Source organism: Scyliorhinus canicula, chromosome 12, assembly GCF_902713615.1.
Source record: "Scyliorhinus canicula chromosome 12, sScyCan1.1, whole genome shotgun sequence".
In the NCBI taxonomy this organism is placed as follows: domain Eukaryota; kingdom Metazoa; phylum Chordata; class Chondrichthyes; order Carcharhiniformes; family Scyliorhinidae; genus Scyliorhinus; species Scyliorhinus canicula.
The window spans coordinates 23049967-23062445 of NC_052157.1; the positions used below are offsets into that span (position 1 = coordinate 23049967).

The following is a 12479-nucleotide window of genomic DNA, read 5'->3' on the forward strand; positions in this document are numbered from 1 at the left end:
CCGCTGGCAGTGGCATCTTCTGGTCTCACTGCTGTCAATGGGATTTCCATTTGAATCCACCACCGCCGGGAAACCCGTACCGTGGGTTCACCATCAGTGGGACCAAAAGATCCAGCTGGCTGGAAAGGCTGGAAAATCCCTTCCACATCTTGATTACTGTGGCAGCTTTAGTTCCCTTATTTCAAAAGATATCCAATTGCTTGACAAGCAGTTCAGAGACAATTCATTAAGCTCATTCCTGCAATGAAGGGTTTAGGACAAGTTAGGTACACACCTATTGGACACTAGAAGGATGAGGGGTGATCTTACTGAAACGTACAAGATCCTGAGGGGACTTGATAGGGTAGATAGCATGAGGATATTTCCTCTCTTGGTTGTGACTAAAACTAGGGAACTTTGTTTAAAAATACGAGGTCTCCCTGTTAAGACAGAAATTAGGAGAATTATTTTCTCTCACAGGGTCGTTGATGTGTGGAATTCTGTTCCCCAGAAAGTAGTTTACCAGACTGATTCCTAGGATGACCGGGTTTACCAGACTAATTCCTGGGATGGCAGGACTGACGTACAAGGAGAGATTTAATCGGTTAGGATTGTATTTGCTAGAATACAGAAGAATGAGGGGGAATCTCATAGAAACCTATAAAACTCTAAATGGACAGGGTAGATGCAAGTAGGATGTTCCCGATGGTGGGTGTGTCCAGAAACAGGTGTCACAGTCTGAGGATACGGGGTCGACCATTTAGGTCAGAGATGAGGAGAATTTTCTTCACCCGGAGAGTGGTGAGCCTGTGGAAATCATTACCACAGGAAGTAGTTGAATCCAAAACATTGTATGATTTCAAGAAACAGTTAGATATAGCGCTTGGGTGAAGGTGATCAAACGATATGGGGGAAAAGCTGGATTAGACAATTGAGTTGGATGATCAGCCATGATCATAATGAATGGCGGAGTGGGCTTGAAGGGCCGAATGGCCTCCTATTTTTTGTACGTTTCTAAGGGATGCTGGGTCTTTAACTTTATTCAAGGCTGAGTTAGACAGATTTTTGTTAGGGAATGGAATTGAGGGTTATGGGGGCAGACTGGAAAATTGAACTGAGTCCACAAATAGATTAGTCGTAATCTTATTGAATGGCACAGCAAGCTCGAAGCGCCAAATGGTCTACCCCGGCACATATGTTTCTATGTTCCTCACCATCTTCAAACTAATATCAAGCTTTATATTTTCATAAATATCTGTTTTGTTTTAGATGATCAACATTTTCCTGTTTTTTTGCTTTTTTAGTTACCTTGATGAAGCTACTTGTAATATTAAAGTTCACTGCTCATCACGGTTTATTATACATCATTTTCTTTACTTTATTTTGGTTTCTTTTTGTTTGAATTTAGTTTTTTTTCCTCCCTTGTAAAAGGCAAATTCCAATGAGATGGTTTTGGCTTCAACGCATGACGTGCAAGAACTTGATGTATCTGCAATTCTAGCTGCTCAGCCTTATACCTGGATTGGTGAAGATTCAGACAGAGAATCTAGAAGGTACTAAACTTTATTTAATCCAATGAAGTGATCTTAAATGTAACATATATCCCATTTTTCCTGATACAATTTGAATTGCAATTTTTGCATTATCCAAAGTTGTAACACAAGTCATGATCTCTTTTTAGTTCAGACGACCTTGAACATCGCTCAACAGTGAGCAGTAGTCAAGCTAGTACAACTCATTTTGGATCCAGCCAGCTTTCTACTTCCTCTTCGATGCCTTGGCTAGGAAGTGGGCAAACCAGCACAGGAGCCACTGTGGTATGTCTGGAGTTAAATAACAAATTGCTCTAATACTGGCCGGGATTCTCCGCCCTCACACAGTGCTCAGACAGTGCCAGAGTGCTGATAGTAATATCAAATCTGCATCCCACCTACCCCATAGTAATATCAAATCTGCATCCCACCTACCCCCCAATGACCTATCATCCCCTTGCTTGCCAAGAATCAGTCCACTTCTGTTTTATTCAAAGACTCTGCTTGCACATCCTTTTCAGGAAGAGAGTTCCAAAGACTGACAACCCTCTAAAATCATGGAATCATAGAATTTACAATGTAGAAGGAGGGCCATTCGGCCCATCGAGTCTGCACCGGCCCTTGGAAAGAGCATCCCACCCAAGCCCACATTTCCATCCCATCCCCGCAACACCATCTAACCTTTTTGGACACTAAGGGCAATTTAGCATATCCAATCCAATGCACATTTTTGGACTGTGGGAGGAAACCGGAGCACACGGAGGATACCCACGCAGACACGGGGAGGTACAAACTCCACACAGTCACCCGAGGCCGGAATTGAACCCGGGTCTCTGGAGCAGTGAGGCAGCAGTGCTATCCACTGTGCCGATCGGCATTGAAAAAATTCTCCTCATCTTCATTTTAAACATGATGTGGAGATGCCAGCGTTGGACTGAGGTGAGCACAGTAAGAAGTCTTAAAACACCAGGTTAAAATCCAACAGGTTTGTTTCAAAAACGAGCTTTCGGAGCGCAGCTCCTTCCTCAGGTGACATTTATTTATTTATTTGTTTTTTAAAAAATAATTTTTATTAAGGTTTTCACAAAATATAAACAACAAAACAATATTAACAGAACAACCATGGTAAAAACCCAAGAACAACACCCACCCCACTACAAAAGCAACTATTAAAACAAAAAAAAAAAGCAAACAACAAAAGGAAAAAGATAACACCCGCTACATCCAACAGATCCATGTACACACTTCTCCCTCCCACCAAACCCAATCCCCCCCCCCGGTTGCTGCAGCTGCCGGCCTATTTCCCTACCGTTCCGCCAGGAAGTCCAGGAAAGGCTGCCAACGCCTAAAGAACCCCTGTACTGATCCCCTCAGGGCAAATTTCACCTTCTTCAATTTGATGAACCCCGCCATATCATTGATCCAGGCCTCCATGCTTGGGGGCCTTGCATCCTTCCATTGAAGCAAGATCTTCCGCCGGGCTACTAGGGACGCAAAGGCCAGAACACCGGCCTCTTTCGCCTCCTGCACTCCCGGCTCCACTGCAACCCCAAAAATTGCGAGTCCCCAGCCTGGCTTGACCCTGGATCCCACCACCCTCGACACCGTCCTTGCTACCCCCTTCCAAAACACCCCCAGCGCTGGGCATGCCCAGAACATATGGGCGTGGTTCGCTGGGCTCCCCGAGCACCTAGCACACCTGTCTTCGCCCCCGAAAAACCTCCTCATCCTCGTCCCAGTCATGTGGGCCCTATGCAGCACCTTGAACTGTATGAGGCTAAGCCTCGCACAGGAAGAGGAGGAATTCACCCTTTCCAGGGCATCCGCCCACGTCCCCTCCTCAATCTCCTCACCCAGCTCCTCTTCCCATTTACCCTTCTGCTCCTCCACCGAGGCCTCGTCTACCTCCTGCATTACGCAGTATATGTCCGAAATCCTCCCTCCTCCAACCCACACCCCCGAGAGCACCCTGTCCCGTACCCCACGTGGGGGCAGCAAAGGGAACCCCTCCACCTGCCGCCTGGCAAACGCCCTAACCTGCATATACCTAAACATGTTCCCCGGGGGGAGCCCAAACTTCCCCTCTAACTCCCCCAGGCTCGCGAACCTCCCATCCACAAACAGGTCCCTCAACCTCCTAATACCTACCCTGTGCCAGCCCAGAAATCCGCCATCAATGCTCCCTGGAACAAACCGGTGGTTCCCCGTATCGGGGACTCCATCGAGCCCCCCACCTCCCCCCATGCCATCTCCATTGCCCCCAAAGTTTGAGGGTAGCCGCCACCACCGGGCTCATGGCATACCTCGTTGGAGGGAGCGGCAACGGCGCCGTTACCAGCGCCTCCAGGCTCGTGTCCACACAGGACGCCATCTCCATCCTCTTCCATGCTGCCCCTGCCCCTTCCATTACCCACTTACGCACCATCGCTGCGTTGGCAGCCCAATAGTACCCACAGAGGTTGGGCAGCGCCAGCCCCCCCCTATCCCTGCCCCGCTCCAAGAACACCCTTCTCGCCCTTGGAGTCCCATGCGCCCACACAAATCACGTAATACTCCTGTTAACTCTCCTAAAAAGGCCTTCGGGATAAGGATTGGAAGGCACTGGAACAGGAACAAAAACCTCGGGAGCACCGTCATCTTGACGGACTGCACCCTACCCGCCAGTGACAGTGGTAACATATCCCACCTTTTGAACTCCTCCTCCATTTGCTCCACCAACCTTGTACGGTTGAGCTTGTGCAGGGCCCCCCAGCTCCTAGCCACCTGGACTCCCAGGTACCTAAAGCTCCTCCCTGCCTGCTTCAGTGGGAGCCTCCTGATCCCCCGGGTGCACCACGAACAGCTCGCTCTTACCCAGGTTGAGCTTATAACCAGAAAAGCCCCCAAATTCGCTGAGAATCCTCATCACCTCCGGCATTCCCCCCACCGGGTCCGCCGCATACAGCACCAGGTCGTCCGCATAAAGCGACACTCGATGCTCCTCCCCATCGCGCACCAGGCCCCTCCAGTTCCCTGACTCCCTCAACGCCATGGCCAGGGGCTCAATTGCCAACGCAAAGAGCAAGGGGGACAGGGGACACCCCTGTCTTGTCCCCCGGTGCAGCCGAAAGTACTCCGACCTCCTCCTATTCGTGGCTACACTCGCCATCGGGGCCTCGTAAAGCAACCTCACCCAATGGACAAACCCTTCCCCAAACCCAAACCTTTCCAACACCTCCCACAGATACCCCCACTCAACCCTATCAAAGGCCTTCTCTGCATCTAATGCCACCACTATATCCGCCTCCCCTTCCACAGCCGGCATCATAATGACATTGAGAAGCCTTTGTATGTTGGTATTCAACTGCCTTCCCTTTACAAACCCCGTCTGGTCCTCGTGGATGACCCCCAGCACACAATCCTCTATTCTTGTAGCTAAGATCTTTGCCAACAGCTTGGCGTCTACATTTAGCAGCGAGATCGGCCTATATGACCCACACTGCAGAGGGTCCTTATCCCGCTTAAGGATCAAGGAAATCAGCGCCCGTGACATAGTTGGGGGCAAAGCCCCCCCCCCCCCCCCTTGCCTCGTTAAAGGACCGGACCAACAGGGGGCCCAACAGGTCTGCATACATTTTATAAAATTCGGCCGGAAACCCATCCGGCCCCGGCGCCTTCCCCGACAGCATACTCCCTATCCCTTTAACCAGCTCCTCCAGCTCAATCGGCGCCCCCAGTCCCTTCACCTGCCCCTTCTCCACCTTCGGAAATCGCAGCTTGTCCAAGAAGCGCCCCATTCCCCCCCCCCCCCCGCCCCTCCACCGGGGGTTCAGACCGGTACAATTCCCCATAAAAGTCTCTAAAAACCCCATTAACGACTACCCCGCTCCGCACCACCTTCCCATCTCTATCCTTCACTCCCCCAATCTCCCTGGCCGCGTCTCGCCTTCGGAGCTGGTGTGCCAGCATCTTACTCGCCTTCTCCCCGTATTCATACACCGCCCCCTGTGCTTTCCTCCACTGAGCTTCTGCCTTTCTGGTGGTCAGTAAGTCGAACCTGGCCTGAAGGCTACGCCGCTCCCCCAGCAATCCCTCCTCCGGAGCCTCCGCATATCTCCTATCCACCCTCACCATCTCCCATCCACCCTCACCATCTCCCCTACCAATCTCTCCCTCTCCCTCTGCTCTCCCCTCTCCCTATGGGTTCGGATGGAACTCAACTCCCCTCTAATCACTGCCTTCAATGCCTCCCAGACCGTCCCCACTCTGACTTCCCCGTTATCGTTGGCCTCAAGGTACCTCTTGATACACCCCCGAACCCTCCCGGCCACCTCCTCGTCTGCCAGCAGCCCCACCTCCAAGCACCAGAGCGGACGCTGGTCCCTCTCCTCCCCCAGCCCGAAGTCCACCCAGTGCGGGGCATGATCCGAAATAGCTATGGCAGAGTATTCAGCATCCTCCACCCTCGAAACCAGCCCCCTGCTCAGGACAAAAAAATCAATCCTGGAATAGGCCTTATGCACGTGGGAGAAAAACGAGTACTCCCTGGCCCTTGGCCTCGCAAACCTCCAGGGATCCACCCCTCCCATCTGATCCATAAACCCCCTCAACACCTTAGCCGCCGCCGGCCTCCTATCCATCCAGGACCTGGATCAATCCAATGGGGGATCCAGCACTGTGTTGTAAGTCCCCCCCCCACATGATCAGGCCCCCCGCCTCCAGATCCGGAATGCGGCCCAACATGCGCCGCATAAACCCTGCATCGTCCCAGTTTGGGGCGTAAACATTCACCAACACCACCCGCTCCCCCTGCAGCTTGCCATTCACCACCACATACCTCCCGCCACTGTCAGCCACCACATTTAAAAACCGCCTTCAAACGACACCCTCTTTTCCCACCCCTCCTATTCTTCTCATTCCATCCCCTGAGTGAAATACTTGGCCCACCCACCACCCCTTCCCTCAGTCGAACCTGGTCGGCCACCTTCAGGTGCGGCTCTTGTAGCATGGCCGACATCCGCTTTCCAGCCCCTACAAGTGCTGTAAACACTCCGTGACCAGGCATGACCGGGCCCGGTTCAAGCCCCCTTACATATCCAGGTTATCAGCCGGATCAGAGGGCTCCCTGCCCACCTTCGCCTTGCCGGACTAGCCATAACCCATCCCCTGCCCGCCACTTGGCCAGCGGTCCCCCGCGCCTCCTGTTCCCACCCACGGCGGCAACTACCACCCCCCACCCCCACCCCCCCAGCACCCCCTGCATACTACTCAGCGCCTTCCTGCCAGGTCAGCAGCAACCCGGTACCACCCACCCCCCCCCCCCCCCCCCCAGGCTAGGACCCCTCCGAGGTGCGCGCACCCCGCCCCCCCCCCCCCCCCCCCCCCGCCATAGCACTCCCGTGAGCCAGCTAACTTCTGCTGACCCCGGCGACTCCCGCCACACCTCCGACCCCTCCCCACGTGGGGCTACTCCTCCTCCTCCTCCGTGCCCATCAGCAGGGCCCCCCCCCCCCCAGCTCTTGCGCGGGAAATTAACAACCAGCAAAGGCCAGCGCTTCTCAGGCCCGACCCCGCCCCCATCACCCCACAGCGCGGGAAACCAGAGGAAAGCCCGCGCTTTCGCCCTGCCCAACCCCACCTCCTCTAGGGCAACTCCCATTGCCGGTCCCCACCACCAGCTCCCCGCACTCCCAGTTTACCTCCCTGCCCGAACCCGTCCACCAGACCCATACAAAAAGACATAAAGACATCGCCCCACCCACCCTAAAGCCAACACACATCCTGCATTAAACAGAGAACCCCCCCCTCCAGAGAAAAAATTAGACACAGTTGCATTTACATACAAAACCCCCATCCCTGACCCTCAGTTTGAGTCCAATTTCTCGGCCTGCACAAAGGCCCACGCCTCCTCCGGGGACTCAAAATAATGGTGACGGTCCTTGTAGGTGACCCACAGACGTGCCAGCTGCAACATGCCAAACTTCACACTCCGTCTGTGGAGCACCGCCTTCATCCGGTTGTATCCGGCCCTCCGCTTAGCCACCTCCGCACTCCAGTCGTGGAAGATCCGCACCTCCGTGTTCTCCCACTTGCTGCTCCGCTCCCTCTTGGCCCACTGAAGCACGCACTCCCGGTCAGCGAACCGATGGAACAGCACCGCCTGCGGCGGCTCATTCGGCCTGGGCCTCCTGACCAGTATTCTGTGGGCCCCCTCCAGCTCCAGGGGTCCCTGGAAGGACCCAGCTCCCATCAGCGAGTTTAGCAAAATGACTACATAGGCCGCCAGGTCCGACCCCTCCAGCTCCTCCGTGAGGCCCAGGATCCGTAAATTCTTCCGCCTCGACCGGTTGTCCAGCTCCTCGAACCGCTCCTGCCACTTTTTATGGAGCGCCTAGTGTGCCTCCACCTTCCCCGCGACGGCCGCGGCCTCATCCTCCCTTTCGGAGGCCTGCTGCTGCAGCTCCCGGATTGCGGCCCCCTGGGCTGTCTGAGTCTCCAGCAGCTTACTGGTGGTAGCCTTCAGCGACTCCAGTAACTCCACCTTAAGCTCCTGGAAGCAGCGCTGAAACGTCTCCTGCGCCCACTGCCTCCACTCCGCGAGGGCTCCACCGGCCGCCATTTTTGTTTCCCTTCCCCCCCCCCCGCTTTTCCAGGGGCGCTGCCACCGCTTTTCTGCTCACCCCACTCCTGGTCCGGACCATAGAACCCTGGGGATCTACTGCAGACCCCTTCCCACGTCGGGAATCGTTGAAAACGCTCCGTTGGGGGCCGTGTAAAGAGCCCCAAAGTCCGTTTCTAGCAGGAGCTGCCGAATGTGCGGCTTAGCTCCGCATAGCCGCAACCGGAAGCATCCAGAAACATTTATATAGACTATTGGCTATATAAATGTTTCTGGATCATACCTCTCCGTTCACCTGAGGAAGGAGCTGCGCTCCGAAAGCTCGTGTTTGAAACAAACCTGTTGGACTTTAACCTGGTGTTGTAAGACTTCTTACTGTCCATTTTAAACGGCCAACCCTTTGTTTTTAAACAGTGACCCATAATTCTACAGTCTCTCACAAGAGCAAACATCCTCTCCACATCTACCCTCTCAAGACCCCTCGGGTTCTTGTCTGTCTCAATCAAGTCACCTCCTACTTTTATATAAACTCCAACAGATACAAGCTTAACCTGTCCAACCTTTCCTCATAAGACAACCCACCCAATCCAGATATTAGCTTGGTAAACCTTATCTGAGCTGCTTCCAAAACGTTTACATCGTTCTTTAAATAAGGTGACTAATACTGTACACCGCACTCCAGATGTGGTCTCACTAATGCCCTGTACAACCGAAGCATAGCCTCCCTACTTTTGTATTCACCTCCCCTCACAATAAATTATAACGTTCTATTAGCATTCCTAATTAATTGCTGTACCTGCATACAAGCCTTTTGTGATTCATGCAATGGGATACCTCAGAGCTCTGTAATCTCTCACCATTTAGATAATATGCTTTTTTATTCTTCCTGCCAAAATGGACAATTTTCCCACATTATACTCTATTTGCCAGATCTTTGCCTGCAAAGTTTGCCAATCAAAAGAGGTTAATCTAAGAATGCCTTTAGCTTTTTTTTTATTGATTGACCTCTGTTAACTTTGTAGATCAGGCGTTTACCTCTTGAGCTGAAACAAATCCCTTTCCCCAATTGCTCAATACACTTGTTGAGTAAATAACTGAGCATTCCAGACAAGGAAGGTCTCAGGATGGCATTCGGGTTCCTGCTCAGTTCATGTTTAGTTAGCTGATTTCGGCCAGCACACCAAAAGGTATGATAGCATTAGTCTCAGAGCCCGGGTACGATGCTGCAGGACAGAACTTCATCCCAGAAAGCAGTCAACACCTTCAGAAGAGGTAGTGAGGGAATAAAACTGATGGAAACAATTAGCAACAGTTTCAAAATGACTATAATTGCTCTTTCAGCATCACAACTGCAGATTATTTTGGTAGCTGTACCTTTTTAAATAAAGTGATAACATACTAGAACTCCTCTTTGTTAACAAAATAAATGCAATAACGATATTGTCAAAATAATTTTATCATTTCAAATTTAAGCTGTTTTGATCAGTTAAATGAAAAGCATATGGGTAATTCCCACATATAACAGAGCTCGAATTCCCTTTTTCTAAAAATATAACTGGAAGTAATGCTGGCACCAAGTTAATAAAGAAACAATTTCATTCATTTTCTGTATAATACACTGATGTTTTAAAAAGTAAATCTGTGATACTGTTTTTATAAATGTATATTGTCTTCTTCCTCACGGTAGCTCATAAAAAGGAACTTGAACAATGTGAAACGGATGACTTCCCATCCAGCCCACCGATATTGTGAGTACTGAAATTAGATTAAGCTGATTTTGTACCATTTGTCATTTCTCCTGCTTTACCACCCTATCGCCAGTCTTTCCTTCTTTTCTGTCCGGCCTGCATTCTCTGCCTCTTTATTTGCTCAAAACTTGTTACATCTCTAACTTTTCCAGTTCTGCTTGAAAGACCATTGACCTGAAATGTTAACTCTGTTCTCGCTTCACTGATGCTTCCAGATTTGCTGAGTATTTCCAACATTTTCTATTTTTATTTAAGATTTAGCTGATTTTGTTTCTCATTCTTTTTTTTCTCTTTGGAGTTTTTAACTTCGCTCTATCCTCATGGAGGTTTCATGGAATCCAATCTCTGGGGGTCTCGATCTTTCATTAGAAAGATATTCTCTCGCTTTCTGAAATGTTGGCCTAGGTTATGTGTATGGGTCTGTCATGGGGCATGAACCTATAATCATCTGATTTAGTGCAAGAGTGTTACCACCAGGACAAAGTGACAAGTTATAAAGAGTTTATTGTTATTTCATGGAACAGGTAAACCCAAAAAGCATTGTATTCAATTTTTAGTCGTGTTAAGTTTGGGGAAATGAACTGCAATTTTAAAAAGTTTTTTGATATAAAAGAAAGTTCTGAGACAGTGAATAATAAAAATTAAATTCCTTTATAACCCCATTCACAAGCTAATATACTAAATAGAATGCTTTACATCAGGGGTGGGCAAACTTTTCCGTGCAAGGGCCGCATTCAGAAATTCACAATTTTAAAGGGCCGCATAGTATATTAATTAATAGTCCCGGTTGTAACCAATTAGCGTGCGGCATATACCTCAGCGCTTCCCCCGGCGGCATCCTGCCTTTAGCCCTCTTTTTCTCTACTTTTCAAAAATGGCGCTTCACCCGGTTATGATTCTGGGCGCCTCATATAGAACATAGAACAGTACAGCACAGAACAGGCCCTTCGGCCCTCGATGTTGTGCCGAGCAATGATCACCCTAATTAAGTCAACGTATCCACCCTATATCAGTAACCCAACAGCCCCCCCATTAACCTTACAAAAAAAAAAAATTTCTTAAAAAAAAATGTTTTTTTTTTTTTGATGACTTGATCTTGGTGGGCCGCATAATGACCTTTGGAGGGCCGCATGCGGCCCACGGGCCGTAGTTTGCCCACCCCTGCTTTACATGATGTGTATGAATCACGTGCTCACTGAGCCTTTTGCCTGGACATCTTTCAGTAAAGATCAGCAGGAACTAATATGTGTGGGCAACTAGGTCTTAATTACTTTGAAGAAGGAGAATGCACAAACATTAAAGACTACCTACCAAACAGATATATAATGCCGTGTAGCTCCAGACCGTCTATGGTCACTTTTACACATGCTCATTGGCCAGTTTCAATATGCATCATTTAAAATAAACAATTGAGTCTGATGTTGCACATTGGTGACATTTATATGATTAATTTCTGATTCTAAAATGAATGGCTGGATCAGGTTTTGGAGTCACTTTACATTAGCACATGCATAGCACAGGACCTGACATGCATTTAGCACATTAATCATATTAATTACAGTAATTCCTAATTTAAGGTTGCAGTAACATTCTGAAAAGTGCAACTTTAAGTGAAGCAATCTTAAGCTAATCAGATTTTCCCATTATAACCAATGTAAAAGCTGCAATTAGATTCTGTAAATCCTTTCTCATCAGAAAAAGATATATCCTTTAAGTTCAAATGCAGCACATTGCTAAATTCTTATGTTCGTGAATGAAATAATTTCTAAAATAAAATAATTTTGGAATATAAAAGAAATATGTTGATTCTTCTTACTTAGCTCAGGCTCACTGCCTCTCCTGCTCCACAGCCCTCTGGCTTGCTACTCCTTCTAGTCTTTGATCCACTGGCTTGCTGCCTCTCCCACCTCCGGGTTTCCAACAAGATACTCGCTGAATCATTCCTCTTGCTGAACTGCTTGTGAAATGAGCATCAAGAGACAGAAAGAGCAGCTTCGAGTTTCGGTGCTGCAGAAATAAACTGTGTGTTGGACAAATGGAGGATTGGAAAGAGAGATCACCAGCAATCAGGAGAGTCAGGGCGTCGGATAGGCACTCCAATGTGGGTGCTGAATGGATCACTTGACCCTACATCAGACCCATAAAGCTTCCAACCCCAACCATGAATAATATGGGCCTTATTAACTGACTGACATTAAAGTGGAACAACTTGTAACAGGGCAGCCTAAAACGGGGACTTGCTATCGTGATGAGAACCCAGTCAGCATTTAATTTGGTGAAAAGATATTACTGGAGGTTTTTTCTTCTATATCAAGAAAACCAAACACACATTTTTGAATTTTTATTAAACACTTGTGTTGATTGTCCCACACATTTAAGATTTTGCTCTTTGCATTTGTGTCAATCAGATCTTACAGGTGCGCAAGATGGGAGTGTTCGAATGTTTGAATGGAATCGGCCACAACAGGTTATATGTTTCCGACAAGCTGGCAATGCAAGGGTTACCCGACTACATTTCAATTCCCAAGGCAATAAGGTTAATATTTAATACAATCTCTCTAAGATTAACTTAATAATATGAAATATGAAGGAACAAATACAGTTTTCAGCCTTTTCTTTCCA

The 12479-nt window shown here is 49.1% G+C and overlaps 1 protein-coding gene across 2 annotated transcripts in view; it reads left to right on the forward strand.

Annotated features, from left to right (window-relative positions):
* Positions 1 to 12479, forward strand: part of dmxl2 (Dmx-like 2) — a 220418-nt gene that overhangs the window by 189787 nt on the left and 18152 nt on the right. For both annotated transcript variants that reach the window (XM_038813520.1, XM_038813521.1), the window contains 4 exons: positions 1411 to 1532; positions 1661 to 1796; positions 9797 to 9857; positions 12266 to 12393. In XM_038813520.1, coding sequence (XP_038669448.1) covers positions 1411 to 1532; positions 1661 to 1796; positions 9797 to 9857; positions 12266 to 12393 — 447 coding nt within the window. The remainder of the gene's footprint in view (positions 1 to 1410; positions 1533 to 1660; positions 1797 to 9796; positions 9858 to 12265; positions 12394 to 12479) is intronic.